Source organism: Branchiostoma belcheri, unplaced genomic scaffold (assembly GCF_001625305.1).
Source record: "Branchiostoma belcheri isolate BF01 breed outbred unplaced genomic scaffold, Haploidv18h27 scaffold38, whole genome shotgun sequence".
Classification (NCBI taxonomy): domain Eukaryota; kingdom Metazoa; phylum Chordata; class Leptocardii; order Amphioxiformes; family Branchiostomatidae; genus Branchiostoma; species Branchiostoma belcheri.
Window position 1 is genome coordinate 501,447 of NW_017803998.1, and position 26,235 is coordinate 527,681.

Sequence of the window (26,235 nt, forward strand, 5' to 3'; positions counted from 1 at the left end):
GGTTCGGTTACTCCTTTCACATATGGGATAATCACCATGGCCCTAGTTTTCTCCCCCTCTTTCTTGTTCTTGTCTGTCTGCTTTGGCCTCTTCTCTTTCCGTTCCACCTTCCGAAAGGTCCATTCTGGGTACCCACATCGGATGAGGGCTCTTCTGATGTGCTGTGTTTCTCTTTGCTGTGATCAAGCTGTGATCAAGTGTATATTGGAGAAACTGGCAGGACCTTTGGCAAAAGACTGGAAGAACACAGGAAAGAGGCAGACAACAGCGAAACCGTAAGATATACACGCTCCCAGAAACAACAAGCACAAAAAGAAGAGAAGAAATCGGCAGTCACAGACCATGTTGCCAGAAACAATTGTGTGATAGACTGGGAGGGTGCCAGGGTCATAGATAGGGAGGACAACAGAAGAATCCGTTGGATTAAAGAAGCAGTCTGGATAAGGAAGTCTACCCCAGTGATGAACCGGGACGAGGGGGGATACAAGCTCAGCCACGTTTGGGATTGCATTCTCGCCGCAAAAGCGCCACCTACTTTGGCGTTAAATAGCGGCGAATTGCAGAACTCCAGTCAGAAGCTCTGAGGAAGGTGTCTGATAGACATCGAAACGTAAGCAGGTGAGAACCTTACTGGTTGTGTTAGAAGAAAATCCTATACCCTTGTTACTCCGTGAAGGAGGTCAGGACCTCCGGACGGAGTGTTGTAATCGGCTGATTTTTCATGTTCGCAGTCAAAACACTGGGTTCTCTTTGTGTAATCGGCACTCAATTTTATACGCCGTCTGCGGGCATGCCCGTGTTGATGCACGAATGTGTATTTTTGCCGTTGCTGCTTTCGCGGTCAATGTAATATCGCAGACGCACCCCTACAATTACGAGGCGAATTGGAATGGTCCAGAAAAACGCGTTGTTTGGAATAGCAGTGGGGTTCAAAAAAGTTCATGCAGATACGGGGTGGTTTTTATAAGTGGTTCCAGATGTTTTTGCCCATGGTTAAGAGATGCCAAGTTTTTTGGAAGATGTTCGCAGCCAAAACGCATTCTTCCGTACGTCGCATTTCTGTGTAATTTCGCATGTGGTGTTGCATTATGTCCGGGATGATGCACGTCTTTTTATTTTTACCGTAGCTGTTTTGATATTGGAGTAAATGCTTATTTTCGAAACATCCCCATTTCTTTGAAATGGTTTCGTCCGTTTATGCAACTGTTACTGCGCTAATGACGACCAGTCGCGCTGTCCTGATACACCGCGAATGTGCGAGTGTTCCCTGTAGACAGTCCCGGGAGTCATTTTTTTCGCACATTCCAGGAGCCAAACCAAAATACGTTCATGAACCGAGTCCAAAAAACCGAAACGTGAAAATCGGATGATCGGACCTGATGTACATTTCTCTTTCTATAGATTGTACACACAATACACACATCTTTAGATAATCTGGCCATGGCAGGTTTAAAAAAAGTAACCCTGAATCATACTAGATTAGCGTAAATGCATGTTAATGCGTTCAAAACAAGAAAAAATTGTTTCCGGGTATTAATCTCTTGAATCACGGCGCTGAATATTGACGCAAAAATATTTCGGGCATCGCGCGCCCTTCCCGCGTCACGTGTAGGCATCTCGCATCTCTGATTGGTTGTTGCGTCTTAAGATGACTGAGCCGACGCGCGTTTAAACAATTTTTCTTTGTTCGATTTATCACACTTCACAGAGAATTGTCGCCAATGGCTACTTCTTTTTGTTGCAATATATAATACTTCACGGAGAATTGTCGCCTATGGCTTCTTGTTGCATTTTATCAACGAAGTTACTTCTCTAGAAAGAGTGTGATCGGGCCCTTACCTTACCAATTACGCACCTGATGATGAAAGTAGAGAATCAGACATCTTCAAACTAATTCTTGGACCTTTATCAAGAAGGTAATTTGAGATAGGTACACTATAGCAGCTAATTTGTAGCTCCCTCTCATTTGCACTTAAGATTTACCCCAGACCATGAGAAGAAAAGGGACATACATGTAGCATACTGCAAGAAAGACCATAGGGGTGCCACAGACGATCTGACAACCAGTTTTCACTACCCCACTCAAGTTATTTGTTCTTCTTACAAAAAAACAGCAATTTTTATTTTTGACACAGCTTCTGAGTTATAGTTCTCTTGAGACTAAGCATGTTTCAAATTTGCAACTTTTATAGGTCATATTTCAGAAGTGTGTTTATAATAAAACAACTGAAAGATGCTTATGTAAAAACATAATCCTCATGTGTCTAATCAGGGAGTAAAAGGCTTTCATAGCACAGCTTTGGGTTCTCTCTTGGGAAAGTATAAGCACCAATTAAGAGACAATGCATCTCTCACCTGAACAAGGCAGATTTCAGAATTGTAGTATTTACAATAAAACAACTGAAAGATGATCTATAAAATCATGATCTTGTCCCTAGTCAAGGCTTGAAATGCTTGTTCTCTCTTGGGACACTCTAATCACCAATTAAGAGATGATGCATCCCTCAACTTTGCAGGTAATATTTCAAGAAGTTTAGTCTCCTATTATGGTCCCAAACCTCCCTTGATTATGTTGCTAAATGGCTAAAAGTACACTGTATATCCATCTCTAAAAATAGAGTGAACAACAGCAAAACCACCAAAACAAAAGTTTTCTCACCTACCAAAATTTCTGCAACTTGAACGCTGTCAGAAAAGAAACGTACACATGTAACGTTACATGTAAACGAGTCAACGAACTATACAATGTGCACCAAGGGCCCAAGGAAAATATATCGGAACGCATGGAAACCATGTCATAAGTATAGTGGGAAACCCCCTTCCTCCATAGAAACCATGTCATTAGTAAGTACCAGAGGGTAACCCCATTGGAAACTATGTCATAGGTCTAGTGGGGGTCTGCATGGGGGTATTGCATCACACTTTACGCAAAATTTTTAGCACTCATTATGCAATAGGGTTAATTCAAAAATGTTTAAGACGCATGACACATAATTCAGATACCAACTGATTATGTTTTCCGGTTAATTGGATCTGATTACAAATTATGTAAAATCAAAAAGGGTGATTACAATGTACAGAAAAAGAACATGCAGACTCCGTGCTATTGGTCAACCCAAACACCCATAGAAACTACGTCATCGGAAAGATTGTAGCCTGGATACCAGACTCTTTAAGGCCGTCATCTGTTCCAATGGCTGACTAGCCAATAACGTTCTGACAACACATAGCGAGATGTAAACCCACGTAGGATGGTATCCAGTCTATAATGACATAACGTCATAAGAAACTACGTAGTTTCCAGTGTCGTATTCTCGTGTCACACGTGTCCGCTGGCATTATAGCCCCTTCAAAAATGCTGCAATTGTTAAAGTTAAAGTGAAGTTGTCCGTCTATTTGGTGAAGAAAAATGTAGGTTATTTGAGGTAAGTTTTTTTGAGGGCACACGGACCTCTAAAAATGTTGGCACTGCCTAATCCCTTTTAAAACTTTATTCTGAGCTACCAAAGGGTTTCTACTTCTTTGGTACACACACAAATTTTAAATTACTTACCACACAGTATATACTGGTAAATTTCCTATTAAGACTCAAAGTACTATATTTCCAGCACAGATATCTTGGGTTATCAGCACTATAATAAGAACTGTGGTGTAAGTATCAGGAATAGCTTATGAGTGTGAGTCATAATTCTATATCAATGCAAACAATTCTAGCAAGGGAGACGAGGCTTTAATGAAAACTTGCTCACTTACTACCTCATCCCTTTGCTCCTATTCAAAAGCCCAGACATTCTCATATCCCTCAAATATCAACAGGACTTCGTACAAGAAGTTACAACAGTCTTAATGGCTTTTAAGGCCATGATATATTAACTGGTAATGTTTAGTGAAACCTTGTAGCATTATTCATGAACGCTGTAGAAATTCATCTAGCAAACACCAGATGATATGGACACCAAGTCAGCCTGAAAACCAAGGTGTACAACGTCAAAAATATTTATTTCACAAAATTATCAAGGTTAATTTCCTTTGAACTACCGCGCCACAAAGCATAGTCCAATCTCCAAGCAGATATTACGGTGGAAGATCGTAACGTTTTTTTGACAGCCTGGATTTTCTGACAGCCTCTTACCCCAACATATGTAGACAGTATACTTGCGCAAAATCTATTTATAACCAGCTGAATGCGACAGTGGCGTTCAGACAAGCACTGTAGTCAGAAAACGTGACGATATTTACCCCCAACATCTGCTTGGAAATTTTCTACACTTTTCGAGCCAACGTTTTATTACAGCAAAAGGCACAAATATAGTGGCAACAGTATCATGAAGTAGTTAGGAAGAATTTAAGAAGTTACCTGGATGTTCCAAAGAAGAGGGAAGTCTCAAAACGGCTGCAATTTCTTGAGAAGTGTTTTTATAGTTTTGCTTGGGGTTTCCCCTGGTCACACTTCCTAGTTGTAAGGTCATAGGTCAATGGGATAGTCCACTCAAAGCGGGTAGGTATAGGTTTATCCATAGTGTCAATGATAGGTGTGTCATAACTCTTGTTTTACAAACCATAATACATAAAACATTTCTACTTTCAGTAAGATTTAGACAAATTAATCTTGCCTCATTTTTATATCTTAATTACATTTTATAGAGCAACCGTTTTAACGTGACCATTTTTTCTGTGCAGTTTAAAAGTAAAAACAATGACTCTATTTTATTTTTGACAAGTTTTGTATTGTTCTAGTGGTGATTGAACTCATTGAGAGTTCAAGAAAAAATTTTGTTGCACGAATCAACCACCTTGCGTTAACACAGATTACAAATGGATTGGCACAACTGCAGTTTTCACCACTATCACCAGGTGGCAGTCATAACAAGCCTTTATCTACAACACACTACAACATCACATGAAAAAAGCAAACTTCAACACAAATACTGGGGACTTCAATTGTATCTTGGTACCTTAACGTTTGACCCAAATCTATCTTTTCTCAGAGTTTCTCTTAACTTTTTTACTGGTGTTATGTGGAAATATGGTATACTGGAGAAAGTGTGAATAAAGTAACGCTTATAGACCTTGAATATTCCATTTCTTTGGATAGCAAAAACTCTTGCACACAGTTTAATCAGTTTTTATTGTTGAAGTTTCCTGTCCATATTTTAGCTTGCTCATAGACAAACACTTTCACGGCAAAAAATATACACAGCACAAAGTTTACATGTATAAAAGCTATTTTCCTTTCTATCACAGTGATGACTTTTAACTTGCTGGCTGTACTGGCATTGTCAGGGTCAAAGTCTGAAAAGACAAAAAATGTCATCAAAACCAAGTTTTCAAGTATGAATGTATCATGAACTATACATTCATGATTGAAGAGAAAGAATCAAAATTATCAAGAGAATTCAATATTTCAAAAAAAAGTTTCTTTACAGACCCTAGTTTTCTTGTTGAACTGTGCCCCTGACTCCTCCTGGTTGATGTTATATGGTAGAAAGATGTCTAGCTGGTAGAGATCAGGCCGTGCACCAAGGACTATTCTGTCCTCACCAACATCCAGGGTCAAAAATTTTACAGATCTCTGCAAACAAAAAACAGATACAAAGCATATCATACATCATGATATCATCATACTACAAAAATAATACTACTTTTAACAAAGTTGTGCCGCATTTTTTTACCATCATTAACCAGTTGAGAGAGAAAATACTGCTGTTTACCACTGCAGGTAGTTTGAATTCTGCCACCAGGAATTCTGGGTAACCGTCCGCTGGTTCTTTGATGATTGTGTACTCTGGCTCTGGTATTCTGTAAATAAGACAAGCAACCTGATTGGTCAATCAAAGTTCTACCTTATGCTGATTGGTTGCAACTTGCAAGAAGACAAGATTGAAAACTTTCCTCTTCTGTGATTGGCTAATAAGCCAAAACACATCACAGAGTCAACCAATAGGTATAATGTAGAGAAGTTCACTGACTACAGCACGTCGGCAGAATGTACTGCGCCTGCGCAGAACCATGGATTTTCGTGTTTTTCGTTGGAGTTTTGGTCAACGTTGCACCAGAATTTTGACTGTTGCAGAAGATATCTTTTCCTACACACCATTTGGAAACTACTATTGAAATGCTAACCTTATATGAGCGAATACAACCTTATATGAGACATTCTGCCAAAGTGCTATGTACAATACATTACGGGTTTCACGCAGGTGCAGTACGTTCTGCCGACGTGCTACTGACTACAACTATATGACGCTACATTTCTGTATTATAAACCTACCTGCTTTCTTTTGATTCAACTTCAGAAATAAGAGATGAAGACTTCTCCCTGAAAAATACAGATATCTCTTTAGAATAATTCCTAATTTCATCAGTATCAAATGATGGCCAAAACTCTTTTAAATTCAAATACCAGACATGTTTTGCATCTAATGGCATGTAGAAGATCTACCTATTCCTTCAGAAAACAAATGTTTGGAAAGAAATATCTTGCTACCTTTCCATCTCATGAATGAAAGGTTTAGACTTTGTCCTGAGGAACTGTTCTTGAAGAGCACCAAGACATCTTCTATTCTTCAAGATGGTGTAGTCTGTAGAAAAATGTAGAAAATGTTATGAGTATTCAAGCCATAAAATGTAATGAAAAGTCAGGTAAAAATATATACTTAGGAGCATATAGACAAACAAAATCATGTTGTGTAGGCAATGTAAGGCAGTAATACTGACTTCTACTGAGAAGCATTTGGTACTTTTGTTCCAGTCCCTCCAGACAAACCACTAGGAAGAAGGCCTTGAAGATGTCTTGTTTCTAGAAACGAGAATAAAGAACAACAATATTTCTGTATCAGTTTTCTATTTCTAGTTGTAGATTTTTAAACAAAACAGCTTCAACGGGTGCAGAAAGACAAATAACTACTCAAAGATGTGTACCTGCATCTTGTCATAAAAATTTGGGTTGACAATCACATCATATGCTGTGCAGCCTTTTCCACCTAGAAAACAAGAAATAAAATAGATGTACATATACTAGCTACATGTATGAGCAAAATGACCTGACAGAGAATATTTCAAACATATTGAGCAGAGATTTCTAACCTTTGTCCACTTCTGTGTGTGGCTCCCCGATGCTCATACTGATGCGATATTTCCCAGCATCCTCTGATTCCAGAATCTCTCTCAGCTCCTCTTCATTGATGTCCCTGGGCTCTGGGACCTGGGGGGAAATAGAGAAGTTATTTTTGGCACCACCTCTGGAAGGAGCCATAAAATGCAGTGCTACATTGTTACCTTTTGTGCTAACCAATTTGGGATGTAAAAATTGAAAAATTACCAATGATTAATTCACAACTTTCAATCACAGACAGGGCTAAAATGTGCATATATATAAGTTATCAATTCCAGCCTAATTAATCAAAGGCATACTTGTTATAGGCACACATGGTAAATCTCTTATTTAAGACGAAGTCTTTTCAGAGCAATTGCACTTCTAGATGATGAATCACCTCTTCAGCTGTGCAGACATTGATGAAAACTTTCTGTTCATTTTCTGCCTTGGTTTTCACACAGAAACCTTGAAAATAAAAATATGCATCACAGAATGAAAAGAAGTTTGCTTCAACAAATAACTACTCAATACACACCACAAATTAGTACAATACACACAATACAATAAATGTTGATTGTATATTGAAGAAAACTCAGTACACACTAAAATACACACAATGTAATAATGTTGATTGTATTTATTGAAGAAACTCAATACACACTGCAATACACATAATACAATAATGTTGATTGTATATTAATTTGAAGAAAACTCAATACACACTGCAATACACACAATACAATAATGCTGATACATTTCTATGAAACGCACACTTTTAACTTTGTCTATGTAACGTTACCCGGTTTAGGTACCACCCTCCTCCCTAGCGGCTCCTGTGGCTGAAGACCCCCCAGTCCTGCTGCACCTTCCTTCTCATAACTCTGTGGGATGTAGATGGAAAGAAAACATTCAAAAAATGTCCTCAAGAAATGAAGAATTAGTTATTTTCTAAGGCACAGTTAAGTTGTGTAACGTTAACTTTAGTATTGTTAAGTATTAAGATTTAATCATTTAGTGATTTGGTGACTGCATTCCATCCCATACTGATAGTGTGATCAAGGAGGTTGGAGGAGCTCAAGGATTGCACTTTTATTACATCTAGTATTACAAATGCAACGGTATTAAATTGTTATAGTCTGTTATTACAAGATCTGTGCGGTCTACTTTTCAAATACTCAGTTCTCTTTTTACAATCTCTGAATGAGTGATGATAGCTTCAGAACGATAGAAAGGTACAATACTACAGATACAGATTACTACAGATATTGACCTATTAAAACATCTTCAACTCTCTTTGAGCCTACTTACCTCCAGTAGCAGCCGTTTGTAGAGATCTTCATCGTCCAAGTTTAGCAAACTAGAATCGCTTTCCGCCATTATTTCAATTCTATACGGACTCCACCATTCGGCAAAGGGTGGTATAAAGTTGTAACTCCTATTACTTTAGAATTTGAATTCATAATTTTGGGTTGTAAATAGTACAACGATTAAAGCATATCTGTTATATTATTATTACAGCATTGTTTATAATCCTTCACGTTTTAGTAAAGGATAACGAAGAAGTTAATAGAATCATATTTTACCTTTTACGTAATGGAATGGTCAGGATTGTCATGTGACTTTAATCTAGGTGAAGATGGCTGCCACTACTGGAAACGTGCGGGCCACGGGCGAGTCTGTCCCCGAAATCTTCGAGTCTATGGACTACGGACCGGCTCCGGAAAGTCCAGACGTCGTAAGGGTGAGTGAAGAAAATTAAGAGATACTTAAAGTAAAGCTTGCAAGGGTTCTTGGGTAAATATAGTAGCAGAGAAAGTTTGTGACGTCATACCCGGAAGTGAGTGAACTTTGGTCTCTACGAACTTTTGTTTGCTCACTTCTGAAAAATGTCGTGATATTCCGAATTGATTTTGTCCTTACAGCTTTATATCTAGCCCAGATCTGATGTCTAACAGCCTATGATAAATACAAATTTACTATCAACTCGGTAACTGCAGGATGCGTAGTTTTATAAAGTTTGGAAATGCATAGTCAGCATTTGGCATCTACAAGTTTTAGGGGGTGGAGTTTTAGAGCGTCCTTGAGTATTTTCTGCCTCAAACAGTCAAGTACGAATTACAAATTGGCTCTATTTTCCACCCATTAAAACAATTTTCGATGGCAAATTACCATGCATTGATTACATGAAGATCATAAATGTGCCAAATGGTCAGTGAATATGTGTTTATTTAAAAGTAGTATGAAAAAGGTGAAAGTAATATTGACTTTCTTAAGGGAGAAAGTTCAGTTCAAATATTTACAGTGATTCTTGTGTCAACAATATTTGAATCCAAACTCCATAGTTTTCATTATTGGCAGACTGACATGTGTTCTTATTACAATGCAATGTGTGTTCTGATAAACTCTGTTCAAATACTAGTAAAATGATTTAAAACTTAATGGCCCTCTTCAGTCCAGTTGATAAGTGTGTTTGCATTCTCAGAGCAATAAATTCCAGCTGTTTATATTCATGTAGCTTACATGGTCTTAGTTGCTGCTGTTTTCAAAATACGTTCTTAATAAAAAAGACTTAAAAGACAGATCTAGAAGCAAAGACAATCTTTAAAAAGAAAGAAAAAAGTTTTGGAGAAGTAGGTGGGATATATACCGGTGATATAATCATCACAGTATTTTGTTCCTTTTTTCAGGCTTGGTTGGATAAACATGACCGCAGCTTTGGTCACTTCATCAATGGGAAGTGGGTAAAACCAGAGGGGAGGAAGACTTACCAGACTAAATGTCCTGCTACAGGTATTGTTATAAAAGTATTATTTTTTCTGGCCTTTTTGCTACAACTTTATACATGCTTTATACATGTATTGTATCTTATTAATAGCCTGAGATTTAGCCTTGTCTGTATCTATTGTGTCCACCTCAACACAACAGTTAATGCTAGTAATTTCTGTGTTCTCAGACTAATTTAAGGGAGGGGACATAATTTTCCAAAGTTGCAAGTAAACAGTTGATGCACAATGTACAATTATAAGCAGGCTGTACTGTACAAAATGTTCACTATTATTATTTTTTTTATAATGCACTTATAATGATATACAGGTGAAGTTCTGGCTACAACAATCCAGGGTGAGGATGAGGATGTAGAGTTGGCCGTGGGGGCAGCGAGGAAGGCGTTTGAGTCATGGAGCACACTACCCTGTCATGTCAGGGCTCGCTACCTGTACAGGTAAACCAGTGGGAGATCTCACATCATTTCCTCTGTGCTGTTAACGTACATGTTGTATCAGTCTGTTTATTAATAATGTATAAATGAAAATTTACAAAGTGAGTCAAAAAACTTTCACCAATAAGGTATGTAGGAAATACTGCAATAGGGCATGAAAAGCAAAAAAAAATAGAACATTTACAAAAAATTGAGATTGCTCCTATAGCTAGCCTGACTCAGTGACTGAATTCACATGAAAGCACTTGGATTAAATGATATTGTTAATATGCAGTTGGTGTTTTTTTCACCTTCAATCATCTAATTGATTTAGTCAGAGATTTGTCAGAAGGATGACGGCTGAGACTTAGTTTACCGGTTTTGACTTTTTATTTGAAAATCTTCATCAGAAATGACAGAAAGTAACTTGTTGTACCGCACTTCCTTTAATTGATTGATTGGCATTATTAAAAGATTGAATTTTTCCCTACAGTATTGCTCGTAATGTGCAGAAGCACCAGCGAATCCTGACGGTTATGGAGAGCCTGGATAACGGGAAGCCGTTCCGTGAGTCTCGTGACGCGGACGTCCCTCTGGTGGTGCGACACTTCTACCACCACGCCGGCTGGGCGCAGCTCATGGACACCGAGATGCAGGGGTGGAAACCTATAGGTGAGAAACAGTATTCAAACATTTTATCTTGCAGTTACAAAAACTTCAGGTATATCTTTTGTGAATACCCGGTAATATCAGGTAATATCAGAGGACTGTATTGGACTCACACACACAGGAAGGTTCTACATGTATATTCAACAACCAGTACAACACCCAGCGTTTTGGTGATCATCTGTCACTTATTCATTGTTGCCTTCTTCATTGTTGCTCTGATGAGGTAGCAGACAGTCACCAAGAAATCAATTGTTGAATAAAGAACCTTCTTATTCAAGTAGTCTTGTTTGAAATTTTTCTGATTTACACTGTAAATGGTAAAACAATGAGTACATTTTCATTAGTACCAAATGTATATAGCTATATTAGGTAAAGTAAAAGTAAACTTAGTCTATTTAATATTTGATATAAAATATGAGCAATTGCTCAGAAATGCTTGAACTTGAAGCTTCCTTTTTTATGTTCATCAAGCTGCAATTCAGTATCATTTCACCAGAGGGCGCTGTGACTTTATAGCTAAACAAAAACAGGTCCAGGGATACAATGTACCCATGGCTTGCACAGAATGATGTAATCAGACTCTGGGAGGGAATTTCTCTGGCAAACATTGTTCCCTTGTCATCACATTTTGGGTTGAAGTATATTACTTCTGGCTTGTCTGTGTGTGTAATTTTGTACAAGTTTCAAGTTTATTTATTGCTGTATACTGCATGTCTACCAGAGGGCACTTACATGTAAAGGATGAAGTCTGCCATCTCTGATTTCCTTTTTTCCTCAGGTGTTGTTGGAGCGATTGTTCCGTGGAACTTCCCCCTGATGTTGCTGACGTGGAAGGTTTGCCCTGCGCTGGCCATGGGGAACACTGTGGTCCTCAAACCTGCCACATACACACGGATGTCTGCTCTCATGTTAGCCGAGATCTGCGCTGAAGCTGGGCTCCCTCCAGGTATGTAAAGATTTAGATCAGAAGATGTGCTTTGTTGTTCCATTCTTTATTTCTTCTGTCGAAAGATCTTACATACTTTTCCCCTTTTTCAGATGTGGGGGTGGGGGCACATTCTGATCTAACTATTGATGAATTAATTAATTTTCAATTTCAATTTCAATACCATTACTGTAACATTAATTATAATCTGTTCTATTACACAGTTGTTAAGATATTACTACTGGCACAGTCAAGGTCTTTTCAATTACATTGAGAGGACAGTTCGTAGAGTGTGTATATGTCAATACTTAGCATAATGACCCATAGTAGTGTATTACAGTGATCATGTGCTTTCTCCTTGGTGCTGAATTTGCTATCATAACAACTATCTTGTGAAATTAACAGTAGTTTCTACACCCATACCCCTAGGATCAGACCGATCCAGCAAAACTCTTCCTTAGTGTTGCAGATAATTTCCATGGCTGCACTGATAGCCAATCGTTCCTTTTACATTGCAGAATTTCTCCAGTTTTTGAGCAGTGTGCACAGTTGGCCAGTAGTCTCAGTAACACAATGTTCTGTTGTACTTGCAGGTGTGTTTAACGTTGTGACAGGTAACGGCAGGTTTGGGAGTAAACTGGCCTGTCACCCTGATGTGGATAAAGTTGGCTTTACTGGCTCAACGGAGGTGAGTTTTACAAATTTGATGATACTTTATTCCACTGAATTTGCCAATTGGCAATTACCAGTATACAACTGTGTGTTGGTAATACAATAATGCTAATATGCTGTCTGTTGTACAATTTAGTACAATTTAGTGAGGGAAAAAGTATGGGAGAAACTGTTGTCTAGTTTCTGTTAATCAAGCACAAAGTTTCCTCATAGATATCATACAAGGCTAAATGTCTGAGCTTGGGACTTTGTCCATTAACCTCCTTAACTTTGTTTGAAAGGTTGGACAGCTGCTGAGGCGTGCGGTAGCAGGTACAGGTAAGAAGTTGTCCCTGGAGCTGGGAGGGAAGTCTCCCATCGTGGTGTTTGACTCAGCAGACCTGGACAGTGCTGTGGAGGGGGTGGTGGACGCCATCTGGTTCAACCAGGGACAGGTTCGTAAAATTTCTGTTTCCATTTCGGATGTTCAGCAACAATGAATTCAAAATATTTCAGTCTACAAATGAGGCAATTTGTTGTTTTATTTTTTTTCTTTGCAAGAACTGCATTGTAAGTCTTTTTACAATCCTTACATTGACACCATCAAAATTACAGTACATTACTTAGATAGCAATAAGTTATCTTTAAACACATTTCTACAACAACTGATATTTGGTTCAGTAACTATCTTCATATGTACCAACCTTGTAGTGTATTGCAGATGATGAAGTATAAAAACATTGACGGTAGGAATACAAAACAATTCGCAAAAACATTTTGCCCCCCTGCCCTGAAAGATTTCACACAGTTTTTCATGACTTGTTTCTACTTATCATCATCATCATCATTCATCCTCCATAGTAGAGGTGGAGCTCAATAGTAGAGCCATCACTAGACAGCAAGGCCTGGGGCCTGCTGTCTAGTGATGGCTCTACTATTGAGCAAGTGGATGACTTTAAATACCTTGGCAGTTATGGTAACACAGTCCATGATGTGAAATGTAGGATTGGGCAAGCTTGGGGGGCTTCTAATGCCCTAACAAAAGTGTGGAAATCCCCAATAGCCAACTCTACCAAGCTAAAAGTCTTTAAAACCTGCGTTGAGTCAATCCTGCTCTACGGAGCTGACTCGTGGTCTCTGACAGCATCCTTGTGTAAACTTCTGGATGGGAACTACACCCGCCTGCTTCGTGCAGCCCTTAACATTTCATGGAGGAGTCACGTGACCAACAACCAACTTTATGGAAATATGCCTCGGATTACAACAGTCATCCGCAACCGTAGGCTGTCGCTGGCTGGCCATGTCATGCGACACGACGAAATGGCAGGGTTGGTACTTCTCTGGTCACCAACAGAAAAGCGGAGACGCGGTCGCCCTTCTTTAACTCTGAAGAAGGTGATAGAGGGGGACATAGGGCTGGGCGGTGCTGAACTGTCCTCTGTCATGCGCGACAGGAACTTGTGGAGGCAGTACATCGTGTCACCTGATTGAAGGATGAACTGAACTGAACTGAGAGGTGGAGCATACAAAGTTAGCTCGCCACAACTGTTTGTTATACATCACTGAGAAAAGTTCATGTCCCTCCAAGGGTTTCTACTTAACCCTCTCTTTACTACTTAACCAAAAGCTACTTTGGCAGTGTAAAGGCTAGAGTTATGATCTCAACCTCCAATTCCCAGGTGTGCAGTGCAGGGTCCCGGCTGCTTGTCCAGGAGTCTGTGTTTAACCCCTTCATCACTAAGCTGAAGTCTCGTATGAACCACCTGAGGGTCGGGGACAGTCTGGACAAGTGTATCGACATGGGAGCTCTGGTGGACGAAAGTCAGATGAAAACTATAAAAGAGTATGTGGAGGAGGCCAGGAAGGAAGGGGCTGAGGTTTGTTTGTTTGTTACCTTTGCGAAGAAGGTTATGTTTTCTGGGCGGTGTGTCTGTCTGTGTGTTTGTGTGGGGGAACAGCATAACCCGAGAAGGCTTTGATGGTTTGTAATCATATTTGGTACTACATGGTTAGGTCTTCCAAATGATTAGATTTTGGGCCACCTAGCAGCTTGTTATGGTACTGCAGTGGGACATAGCAATGTATGAAACTCTCTGAAACTGAAGCTAGTAATACACATGTAGAGGCCAAGTTTGAGACAGAATGTAATATTGAGCATTATTAGTCACTCGCCCTATTACATGTAGTATACCGGTAGTAAAGATGCTGCCTTACTGAAGGTAAACAAACAAAATATGCTATCTTTATTTTCTAGGTTCACCAGGTATCAGCCAGTTTCCCCAAACATGACAAGGGGTTTTTCTACCCTCCCACCCTCATCACTAATGTGCAGACTGTGTCGAGGGTCGTCAGAGAAGAGGTATTGTTACCTTTTTTGATTTGGTCATCACAATAAGCCTTAAGCATGCTTTAACTAATTGGTTTACATCGTTTTCTTTTTTGATATTCTCACAACTTAACAAGTGAATACTGTGTAAACGGCAAGCATTTGAAAGATAAATTAAATGTTGTTGTAGCTTTTAATTAATTTACATTACTTCAATTAGATTTTTGGCCCAGTGTTGGTAGCCCTGCCATTCCGTACTGCTAAGGAGGCCATCGCCCTGGGTAACAACACTAACTACGGGCTGGGCGCCAGCGTCTGGACAGAGTCTATTCCTCTGGGACTGGAGGTCAGTCATTCCGTCATTCTTAAGTCTATTGTGACTGTGAAACCATGCAGAAAGGTCTAGTCTACATGAAAGGAATAATTTGGATAAGGTATAAGGTCCAAAAATTTAATTATTTTTACAAAAATTAAGTTATATGTTCTTTTTACAGAGCCATAGAAGAAATTTTTGTGATTGTATGTAATAATCCTGGAGGGACATGGCTACAGCCGCCATGCATCTACCCTGATGCTTGCGGCTTGATTGATTGATGTAATAATAATAATAATGTAATCTAGTAACATTAAGTTCATTGTTTGATAGATGGTGTTGAAAAAAAATGAACAGTCGTTGAAATGTGAGAAAGGTTTTCAGTCCAACTTGGTCAATGAGGAACCTGACTTCATTACCCCAGTGTGTATAGTAGCTATATATATATTTATATATATATGGAGACAGGTTATGTATGTATTGATGATGTATTTTGTCTGTAACCCCAGGCTGCAGTTAGCCTGAAAGCAGGCGCTGTGTGGGTGAACTGTCACAACATGTTTGATGCAGCGGCTGGGTTCGGAGGCTACAAGGAGAGTGGGTACGGACGAGATGGGGGTAAAGAGGTCAGTATCTTTGATTTACTTCACTTTACGTTTGGGTTATTTGTATTACAACATGTATCAGTAAAATTTCAAGGAAGAGCATGATGATGATAATTTCAAGGTATCATTGCCTGAATACCATGAAACACATATACTATAAGATGCTACTGTTCAAAACCCCTGTGAATATATGAATTCAAGCAAAATTATATAGAATACAACACGGGGTATTCCGTATCGCCCGAGGCCGTCGGGCGATCCGACTCGCGGGAGGGCCGGGGCCGAGGGCGATGCGGAATACACCGTGTTGTATTTTATTTATGTCATACCCACCCAAGGAAACACGCCTTTCAATTCAAGATGAGCCAAAAGTTGATGCCACTTGTCCCTAAAATGTAACAACATCAATTCCAACGTCCGGATTCTGTATTCGAATTTTTGAAAGGGCACACGCGGTTAGGGCGAAACGCGTTCGAATGGTTTTATGGAAGCCATGGAAGCGTTCGATAACGGGTTCCGGACCGGGCCGTACCGTACAGTACGGCCCAGTCTGGAACCCGTTATCGAACGTTATCGCGGCCCGGATATGATATAAAACAAATTACAATGTTATCAGACATAACGGATTCAGAAGCTTTATTACAAAGTAATCAAAGTATAAAGTTCCCACAACCAGGCAGGTTTAACTGACAGTCTATTCTAACAAACAATTCACTGAACATTGTAAAGCACTCATAATTATGTACAATTCTTCTAGGCTTTGTGCTACATGACAACTGTACATGTACACATGTATACAGGTAGTCATGTTGTATACCTGATACATGTATAAGACAGTGTCATGTAGGTTACATGAAGATTTTGTGGTACTGTAATAACTAAAAGGTAATTTCACAACCTTACTATTAATAATTTATTTATATTTGTTCTTTAATTCAGGCCATCTGGCCCATATCACATCGAGAACAGACAGACAAGAAGAAATGGAGGCGTGGTAACAAATACAATAACTAATACCACGATAATCAAACTATACCTAGAGAAAATAAACAACTTAAAAACTAGGTTAATGTAGTGCCTCCAGAATGTGCTGAGGTAATAGCCGTCAGAGTGAACTAGCGTAGAGATGATCGTATTGTCACTATGAAGTAGCCGAGTGACAAAAGAATACAATTGTTTCCTACGTCTAGCGTCAAAAGTGTCGATTCCGAGGTTGGCAAATAACTGGCTGTTGCTAGTGCTTCTGCTAACAGAGAGTAACAGCTTCAAGGCGCTGTGGTACGCCACTCGCAATCCAGAAATCATGCCCACACTATAATCTGCCCATATCTGAGAGCAATACATAGGGGTGCAATGGCTATTAAAAAGAATCCATTTCACCTCAACTGAACTGTAGTGGAACCTACGAAGTAGAAAGTTTGCTCTAGAGTAAAATCTTCTAACCTGGCACCGGATGGCTGAATCATCTGACAGGTCAGGGGTAATGTAATACCCAAGGTAATTGGCAGTTGAAACATATGCTAATGTGGAGCCGTACAACTTCAGTTGGGGAGGTGGGCCGTGCAGGCGGAATCGGCAACATGGGAAATACATACACATTGTTTTCTTATCGTTAAATAACATGTCGATGTCCGTTCCCGCGTGCTCACAAATGTCAATTAGTTTCTGTAGGGCCCTCACAGAAGGACAGATCAAACAAATATCGTCCGCGTACATTAAGTGGTCAACCACAGTATCACCAACAACACATCCAACCCCGGACTAATAATGATAACATATGATATAAAAACACATCAATAATGAATACAATATGATACATGTACAATGTATTTTTCAGGTTGGGTGCACCTATTCTCAAAAATGAATTTCAAGCCCTGCATTATGTACATTACTACTTGTACATCTGATTCTATTCCAATTTAATCACTGCCAATGGAAAGTACATTGTACTTATTGGCTATGGTACATGTACAATATTGTCATTACTTGGGTCAGTGCAACTACTTCTTACTCTTAGGGAAAAACAAAACACATTTCAGGGACTGATTCAGTTTATCAGCTAATTCCTGACTTTGAACCATGTACTGGACTTGGTGTTCGTTTGGTTTAGGCAGCTGTGGCATCTTTGGCCTCATAACCTCATCAATATTTTTGCACCATGGCCCAAACACCACATCATAATTCCTGTAAGGCTTAGACAAACCAAACTCTTCCTGTAGCTTCTTCACTGCTTTAGGGACCCCAGCAGGCTGCCTGTGTCTCTTGACTACCTCTTGCCAAAGACCCTTGTGCTTAGCATCACACAAGTTCAATGTGTTATCAGTACTAGTGAAATCTTCCTCAGTCACCTTGAAAACCAAAACAGCCTTTGCACTTTTGATACGACCTGCAAAGTCATAACAGCTATCCACATCAGGATCTAGGTAGAAACTGTAACCATTGCTAAAGTCACTGGGTTTCTTTCCCTTTTCTAGGTCAACTCCATATTTAAGAATATGAGCTACTGAATCATGTGATGTAGCATGATATAGCATCAACTCACCAGGCCCAGCTTTAGGAAAGCCTGTCAGATTCTTAATGCTATTCCCTACACTCCTGGACCCACGGCTAAACCCGGGCATATTGACAAATGTTAAGTCTTGAGTAGAAACTTCAGTTTTCTCATGTTGATTTGGCCATGAAGTGACTTTGTACGAGGATGCATCATTAAAAGGATATATTGGACACTCATTCTGCATATGGAAGAGGTCATCACTTACAATTTGCTGTGCCCAATAAATTGTCTCCTCATAGGGCCTGAGCCGCTGTGGGATTCTACCCAATATGGCCTGTATCTTATCATAAGAGAACCCTAATGCTGCTAGAGAATCAAAAGTGAGACTTGTCATACTGTCATTCTCACTTAGTCTCTCCTCATACTTTTCCTGCATCAGTTGAAGAATCCATTCTTCTCTTGTTTGGTGTCCTCTAACCTCTTCTGGCATGAACAGAATATCGTCAGGAAATTTTTCCTGGAAGCCAAGATCTTGACAGAATTTTCTGAAGTCTGCTGTTTCTGTCCTGGGTCTTGTTTTATGATGAGGTGACTCATTTGGCAGTTGCAGTATCAACTGCCGTTTTCTTGCTTGCACTGTAGTCGCTCCATGATACTGAGGCCCCTGTACATGTATTTGTGATGCAGCTGCCATACTTCTATATGACCTTCTGAAAAGGTAAAGGATTCATCTCATAATTTATTTTAAATCAACAAAAGATGAAGCCGCTTCATCAATCCCCTTTAAACAAGTCTGCAAAAAACAGTAACTGTTGCAGCCCCTTGTTTTACATGAGATGCAGATTCCTGCTTACTGTGTCATGTACAGTGACACATTTCCACCCTTGAGACTGCCTTTAAAACAGACTGGTTCTGGGATTCTCAGGTGCCAAGTAAACTAGAATCTGTGAGTCTGTTAATGAAATGTCATTGAAAAACACTTTTTGTACTCCCTTCTAAAAGGGCGCTTTTCAACAATCACCAGCATGTTTGCATTCATTTGTCGCTTGTTGGGTATTGGTTTTAAGTCCAAGGTAGACTTTGCGCAGAAAAGGTTCCACTGTCTTATCCAAGTCAAATATTTATACTAGCTGTACAGTAATGTATAATGTTACGGCATATTGTAGCCTTCACTCTCAAAATATTTTTCCATAAATTTCTACATTGTAACAGTTACTGGCCAAATCTACATTCTTCCACATAGAAATCCTGCAAGTGCTGATTAGCACAGTTTAACCTTTTTTTTGTTGACCAAACCCTGCCTTAAATATTTGAGTCCCATGACTTCCTGCTGACTGTAAGTAAACATAACCCCACAAAATTTCTGCTTCCTTTTAATGCTGTTGAAACATGTTTTACCTGTCATATCTTACCTTTCTGTTAAAGACCAACAATGAACTGGATAGGACCAGAAAAAGGTGACTGATCTGAAGCTGGCCCGTACTGCCCTGTGCTTGTCTGTCTGTCACGACGCTTTCTTGGTCAACAGAATTTTCCTGTGATAAAAGGACGCATGCGCTGTTGTCATGACACTGCACTGTAACCAATCATGATAGCTAAAGTCTGCATTGACGTCATATGTTATTGTGCAACGATTGGTTGCGGAACCATTTCTGTCTTTGAGTAATCATATTTGTCTAAGGGGGAAGCAACAAAATGGCGGCTCTGTTCATTGTTTGACTCTAGAACACACTTTGATCTTATTCTGCTGGCAGTGTTAACTTTATAACTTGGAAGCTTAGTACGTAATGTTATTAATTTGACCATGTTCTTTACTGATTGTAAATGTAGCCATAACATGTTTGAGTGTCATGGACAGTGGAAGCCCTAAGTATGAGTTACTGTTACAGAATTTTCGCTCAGAGCTGGGGAGGAAATATACTTCCCTGTTATAATGTTAACTCACCTTTCTGAAGAAATAATCTGTCAAAGACCAACAATGGACTGGATATGACCAGAAAAACAGGTGACTGATCTGGTACTTGTCCGTCTGGCGTCAGTCTCAATGCTTTCTTCCTCAACGGAATTTTCCTGTGATAGTAGGGCGCATGCGTTGTTGTCATGACGTCAGACTGCAAACCAATCACCGACGCCAAATTCTGCCTTGACGTCATATGTTATTGTGTTGCATTCGGTTAGGCAATCCACCCCTTGGCGTGGCAGCGGCAGAAAAAAATGGCGGCTCTGTTCATTGTTTAAGGCTAGGGCGGACTTTTAGCTGTTTCCTATGTAGCTTTATAACTTGTTTGTAATGAGTACCATGTAAATCAGTAGTAAGGCCACACCAATTTAATTTTGTTGGTTCTCGGATTCGCCTCTTCATTTTTTCCTGATTTGCAAAAAAAAATTACAGAATCAACTGCAAAATGCTCATATTTTGCCCTGAACAGTTGAAAACAGTCCTTTTCTTCCTAGTCATTACAGTTATTCCATCTTTCAATGCAGTGGTATCATTAGAAGTTCAAAATTCATTGTTTAAATTTTGAACCAGCCTTTTGTGTTGACTTCATACCTCCTATCGTAGCATTTGGGGCTATAATAGGATGCCTAGATTTGTTTTTATTTTTATTTTTTTCGCCCTGTCGCTTCATATTTTTCCTGAAAAAATCCGAGAACCAACAAATTGAATTGGTGTGGCCTAAATGGAAAATACTATCAACAGCCGGTAAACTGTATAGATTTAACCGTAACACACTGAACTTACTCACGAAATTTGCTCCAGGCACTTCCCACTCCTTTATACATGACTAATCATGGAATGTTGTCACTGACTGTGCACTGTACATTTTGTAAATGACAATGTCATGCTTTAAGTACTCTGACTCATTGACCAAAGCAGATAACACTTGTTTAGTTTTAAAAGGCACAGTAAATTTGGAAAATTCAATTAGAATATTATTGTGACATTGTGCCAATAATCTGTGGTTATTTGGTGTTGCCCTTCAATAACTGTGTTCACATCACCTCCACCCAAATGTATTGTACAACTTACACAATGTCACATACTCAGAACCTTGCAAGAAAATAAAAGATATTTTTAATAACGTGACTTGTGTGTTTTTATTACTTTTCAGGGTCTGTATGAGTATGCCAAGCCTGCCTGGCAGGACAGACCTCGGCCCAACTGTGGTGAAATCAACTACACGACGTTTGCTGCCAAGTACGGAGCTACCGTACCCCCCATGCCTGGCAGTGGTACAGTCGGAGACAAAAGTCTGACATCAGATGGAGCTATAGTACCAGGGTAAGGTTTAGATACATTGTACTAGTACCTGGGTCTATGCATACATGTATGTCTAGAATAGTGTTTCTCTTTGATGTGCAAACATTAATCTATACTGATATCATTTCTTCTTTTTCTAAATCATTTATTGTTAGAGTGTACATTATTTGTACTTGTGTTCTTCATTGCACATTGTTGAAGCATGGATGGCTCAATGAAAGTTCCTTACTTTACTTTTAATTTGTGAACGGTCAATTTCTGGGAGATATGTTCATTTGATCCTATCAGACTAGTACTAAATGTTTAAGTGTATGAAAAATCTATGTTAGAAAAGATGTTTCCTACATGACATTGTGTGTTGTCCAATTTAACAACAGTTTTGGACATTTTTAGGTCTTTAGATTCCCCCACGATGTACATGTACATGTGTATTGGAAACATTTTTTGTCATTATGATAATTTATTTAAAAAATGCTTTATATGGAATTTTAGATTATGTCTTTTTGTGACAACATAATACATGTGTACTTGTTCTACATCTTTCAATCAACTCTAAAACCCTTTCTGCTACTGTGACATCAGAATTAGAAATCTGAACATTTTTGTCAATATTATACATGTAGACCATTTATTCATGCATGACTGTGCATTATTGCATTCAACATACAGTACAGATTTGACAGTCTACAGTGTTATGTTGTACAGGATTGACCGGACATACAAACTGTACTACGGCGGAGGTCAGAAGAGGCCGGATGGGCAGTACTCGCGGCCTGTGATTGGTCAGGAGGGGAGGGTACTGGCGCTGGTGGGTGAGGCCAACAGGAAGGATGTCAGGAACGCTGTGGAGGCAGCACACAAGGCTGCTCCTGGGTAACTTTGGTTTGAAAATTAACGGTGACAGTCTTATATTTACAGGTAGTGGTGTGGCACTTTTTTTCACAATTTCTGCATAGGGGTGTATTTGTGCAGTTATAACTGACCAAGAAGACCGATCTCTTGACTACTGACATGAGTCAATCAATTCTCAATGGTTGTGAAAAGTAAAGACAAATAGCGTCAAGGTACCACCAGAAAGTAGTCATATTGGCCAGGTTGTCCTTATGTAGCCAGCAGTCCAGCCTTGTTTATAATAGCTTTTCCCATAAGATCTGCTGACAAGACTGGACTCCAGACTAGTCCATACAAATGTATGTAGGGGTCGTCACTTGTACATGTAGTTGTACAGGTTTGACTCAATTAGTACATTTGTACATGACTGTTTATGCTACATACAGTAATGTCAGTTGTAGTTTACTACATGATTGTAGTACTACATTGTATCTAGTCTTAATGAGGCCTCAAGGTTTTTTGCTCTTGTACTTGCAAGATTTGCATAACTTTAGAATAGTCTGATACCGTGTGTGTAACTTTTTCAATATTTTCTGTCAGTTGGGGGAAGCGTGCAGCCCACAACCGTGCCCAGATTGTGTACTACATGGCGGAGAACTTGGAGATCCGCCGACAGGAATTCACTCAGCAGTTACAGCTGATGACTGGCCGCAGTGAGGAGGACTGTAGGAGAGAAGTGGACCTGGCAGTACAGAGGCTGTTCTACTGGGGAGCCTACTGTGACAAGTATGGAGGAACTGTGCAGGTAAGGTTTGGGGGGGTTAGTTCATGTAGGTGTAAGGATAGAGGAGGACTGTAGGAGAGAAGTGGACCTGGCTGTACACAGGCTGTTCTACTGGGGAGCCTACTGTGACAAGTATGGGGGGACTGTGCAGGTAAGGTTTGGGGGAGTTAGTACATGTAGGTGTAAGGATAGAGGAGGACTGTAGGAGAGAAGTGGACCTGGCTGTACACAGGCTGTTCTACTGGGGAGCCTACTGTGACAAGTATGGAGGGACTGTGCAGGTAAGGTTTGGGGATGTTTAGGTAAGGTTTAGGGGAGTTAGTATAGGTGTAAGGATAGAGGAGGACTGTAGGAGAGAAGTGTACCTGGCAGTACACAGGCTGTTCTACTGGGGAGCCTACTGTGACAAGTATGGAGGGACTGTGCAGGTAAGAATTAGACAAGTCAAGTTCAGGCAAAATTTGGGAGGTGGTGGGTGTATAATACAAAATTTAGATTGTCACTTTTAGCTAATGTAACATTTTTTACCAAATAGTTACTTGCGCAGTATGTAAACAATGATAGGAGATGGTACTGTCACAAATTATTATTAATATCATGCTTCTTAACCCATTTCTCATATGATGAAATCTGTATAATCAGGGTTTTGGACAGTAAGTGCCAAAAACCAATGATTAAACCTAGTCTTACACTTATACATGTACATACTCTGACTCTGAGGGTTATCCTACCCTACATGATTGTACATGTAGCATACGTTAGCTTGAAAGTTTTTTGTGTTTCAGATGGTACAGAGTTCCTAATAGATAACTTTGTTCCAACACACAAAAAGCTGCATGTAACTTGCGTTAACCTTCAGCACACTGAAGTAGCCACTTCGGTACCAATTCTCTATTGGTTAGGCAGTAGAGATAAGGTTAATAACTACTGCTCCATCTCCACCAATAGGAAACGACCTTATATGGAGTCACAGCAAAGATCCATGAGCCAATGGGAGTGATCGGTATAGCCTGTCCTGAGGAGTACCCACTGCTGGGGTTCGTGTCGCTGTTTGCGCCCGCCGTGGTCCGTGGGAACGCCATGATTGTCGTACCCAGTCAGAAACATCCGCTCAGTGCCTTGGACTTCTACCAGGTAAACTGTCACAATATTCTGTTCAATTAAGCAATATTTCACTCAAGGGGAGAGAGTGAGTCAGTGAGTGATTTCACTCCTTGATTTTATAGGGATGAATACATTAAGGAAAACAAGAGCATGATTGCAAAATGTAAATACAGCACAATGTCCTTAGCAGTTGTAAAATAAGCTGAATTAGCACTCATATCCAATTTTTTACTTTACCGTTGTACCTACATGTATATGAGGGCATGCATGGGGGAGGGGGTAGTGCCTCCGAATTACACAAACTTTTTGTTGCCAATTACGAATTACATTAAATTCTCAGAGCTGATTACGGACAGTTACATGCTACAGCTAATGTACTGAGTAGGAATGACAATGATTTTGGGCGGCTGCCTACAAATTACTTTCTGAAGTGATGCATGAACACATGTACATGTATTGATTTGTCTGTCTGCAGGTGTTTGACACATCTGACCTGCCAGGGGGCGTTGTGAACATCCTGACAGGAGACAGGGACCACATCACCAAGTACCTGGTGGAGCATCAGGACATACAGGCCATGTGGTACTTCGGCTCTGCTGAGGTGAGCTAAAACTTAAACCTTCTCACTGCCGAGGTAGACTTTTGTTACCAAATCTGAAATAGTTTGTAGGGTAGGTAGCAAGGATAGGGGTTAAGAATTTGCTTTCTTTGCAGCATTTTATTTGAGTAAAAAAATACAATGATTTTGACGTTACTACATATTCAAGCATACTCATCACAGTTTTGGCAAGGTCGTACATTGATCATGAATATGACACGGTCGCACACAAAGTCATGTACCTGTACAAAACTTCACTCACTCACTCATTCACTCACTCACTCACTCACTCACTCACTCATTCTCACTCACTCATTCACTAGCACACTCAACCACCTATGTTTTTCTGAGCCTAAATCAGTATGTAAAACAATATTGATCTAATTTAAATACAATGTCATACTGTTTTAAGAGTTACTCTATTAGATTTGTACCTTGCTCCAACAGGGGTCAAAGTTCGTAGAGTGGACCTCTGCGGAGAACCTGAAGCGTACCTGGGTGGATTATGGGATAGCTCGTGACTGGACAGACGCCCAGCAGGGCCAGGGGGAGGAGTTTCTGTATCACGCCACCCAGGCCAAGAACATCTGGCTGCCAATGGGAGACATCTTTGCTAATTGATTGACAGCTCATTTGCATATCAGTTTTATTGTTTGTAGCATCAACTGTAATACATTGTGTTTTGTAGATAGTAGTACGATACATTATACTATCAAACTCTGTCAGTATTGTTTGTAACTTTTATCTTAAATAGGCACTGTTTGCATATTTTCTTTTCTTCACAATGAATAGTATACATACACGTACCTCATTTTGTTGTTAAAAATTTGCTAACAAGTATTTTGTGCAAAATAGATTAATATGATAATTTGTAGTAAATGTTAGTGTGCTTGGTAAGCATTTCGTCAGGAATTATTATGATGTCACAAGTCTAATTCTTTTAAAACTCAAGAGATTTGTAATAAGATTATGAAGATTAGCTAATGATGCTGGTACTTTTTGATACCTCAATGTCATATTTGTCACTTGGTGGTTTAGAAATAATGATGACATAGACATGGAATTCAAATGTCTTCCAAAACATCTGTTTTCTATGCCCAAATTGGCTTGGTACTTTCTGCTGTAAGTGTTCTATATAATTATACATATATCACATGGTGATCACTGTAAATTTTGTATCAGGCATGGACCTCAATTGTCTTCCAAAAAGATGTAAAATTGATCTATTTTTGACATTTATCAGGTTTGTGTGGAACTGCAAGCAGTTTTTTTATCAATTGAAAGATGACACTGAATAGGTGTGACTAAAGTGGATAAAAACAATAATTGAATAAATCTCGTATGGAATATGATCAATAGAACACCCTAATTCTATTAGAAT

At 39.5% G+C, this 26,235-nt stretch overlaps 4 protein-coding genes across 8 annotated transcripts in view; 1 reads left to right on the top strand and 3 right to left on the bottom strand.

Moving 5' to 3' along the window:
• Positions 1–4,607, bottom strand: part of LOC109476544 (metallophosphoesterase domain-containing protein 1-like) — a 52,890-nt gene extending 48,283 nt beyond the window's left edge. Inside the window, exon 1 of one of the 2 annotated variants that reach the window (XM_019777529.1) lies at positions 4,358–4,607. The gene's annotated coding sequence lies outside the window, so the exon portion shown is untranslated. Of the gene's footprint in view, positions 1–2,663; positions 2,776–4,357 lie in introns of those variants that run through there. The other variant, XM_019777531.1, reaches the window with a different exon arrangement.
• Positions 4,608–4,822: 215 nt separating this feature from the next.
• On the bottom strand, positions 4,823–8,500 carry LOC109476584 (PIH1 domain-containing protein 1-like). Its single transcript, XM_019777570.1, has 11 exons — positions 8,405–8,500; positions 7,896–7,977; positions 7,494–7,561; positions 7,087–7,204; positions 6,922–6,983; positions 6,718–6,799; positions 6,488–6,581; positions 6,272–6,319; positions 5,712–5,799; positions 5,429–5,572; positions 4,823–5,292 (listed from the first exon to the last, which is right to left on the bottom strand). The coding sequence occupies exons 1-11, from the start codon at positions 8,471–8,473 to the stop codon at positions 5,254–5,256; spliced, it is 894 nt and encodes a 297-aa protein (XP_019633129.1). The 5' UTR covers positions 8,474–8,500; the 3' UTR covers positions 4,823–5,253.
• Positions 8,501–8,713: 213 nt separating this feature from the next.
• Positions 8,714–26,206, top strand: LOC109476506 (aldehyde dehydrogenase family 16 member A1-like). Of its 3 annotated transcripts, XM_019777475.1 has the most exons (18): positions 8,714–8,837; positions 9,784–9,886; positions 10,190–10,316; positions 10,786–10,964; positions 11,740–11,907; positions 12,480–12,574; positions 12,840–12,992; positions 14,217–14,414; positions 14,792–14,896; positions 15,084–15,209; positions 15,686–15,802; positions 21,389–21,558; positions 22,243–22,410; positions 22,969–23,124; positions 23,255–23,303; positions 24,101–24,286; positions 24,732–24,857; positions 25,302–26,206. In XM_019777475.1, exons 1-18 carry the CDS (start codon positions 8,733–8,735, stop codon positions 25,473–25,475), a joined length of 2,505 nt encoding a protein of 834 aa, XP_019633034.1. In that variant the 5' UTR covers positions 8,714–8,732; the 3' UTR covers positions 25,476–26,206. The 3 variants fall into 3 exon arrangements, with proteins under 3 accessions (XP_019633034.1, XP_019633033.1, XP_019633035.1); XM_019777474.1 differs by lacking the exon at positions 23,255–23,303 and having other exon boundaries at positions 22,969–23,173; XM_019777476.1 differs by lacking the exons at positions 23,255–23,303; positions 24,101–24,286; positions 24,732–24,857; positions 25,302–26,206 and adding an exon at positions 23,385–23,469.
• On the bottom strand, positions 16,403–20,586 carry LOC109476534. Of its 2 annotated transcripts, XM_019777517.1 has the most exons (3): positions 20,221–20,586; positions 19,688–19,810; positions 16,403–18,985 (listed from the first exon to the last, which is right to left on the bottom strand). In XM_019777517.1, exon 3 carries the CDS (start codon positions 18,967–18,969, stop codon positions 17,782–17,784), a length of 1,188 nt encoding a protein of 395 aa, XP_019633076.1. In that variant the 5' UTR covers positions 18,970–18,985; positions 19,688–19,810; positions 20,221–20,586; the 3' UTR covers positions 16,403–17,781. The 2 variants fall into 2 exon arrangements, with proteins under 2 accessions (XP_019633076.1, XP_019633077.1); XM_019777518.1 differs by lacking the exon at positions 19,688–19,810.
• Positions 26,207–26,235: the final 29 nt, after the last annotated feature.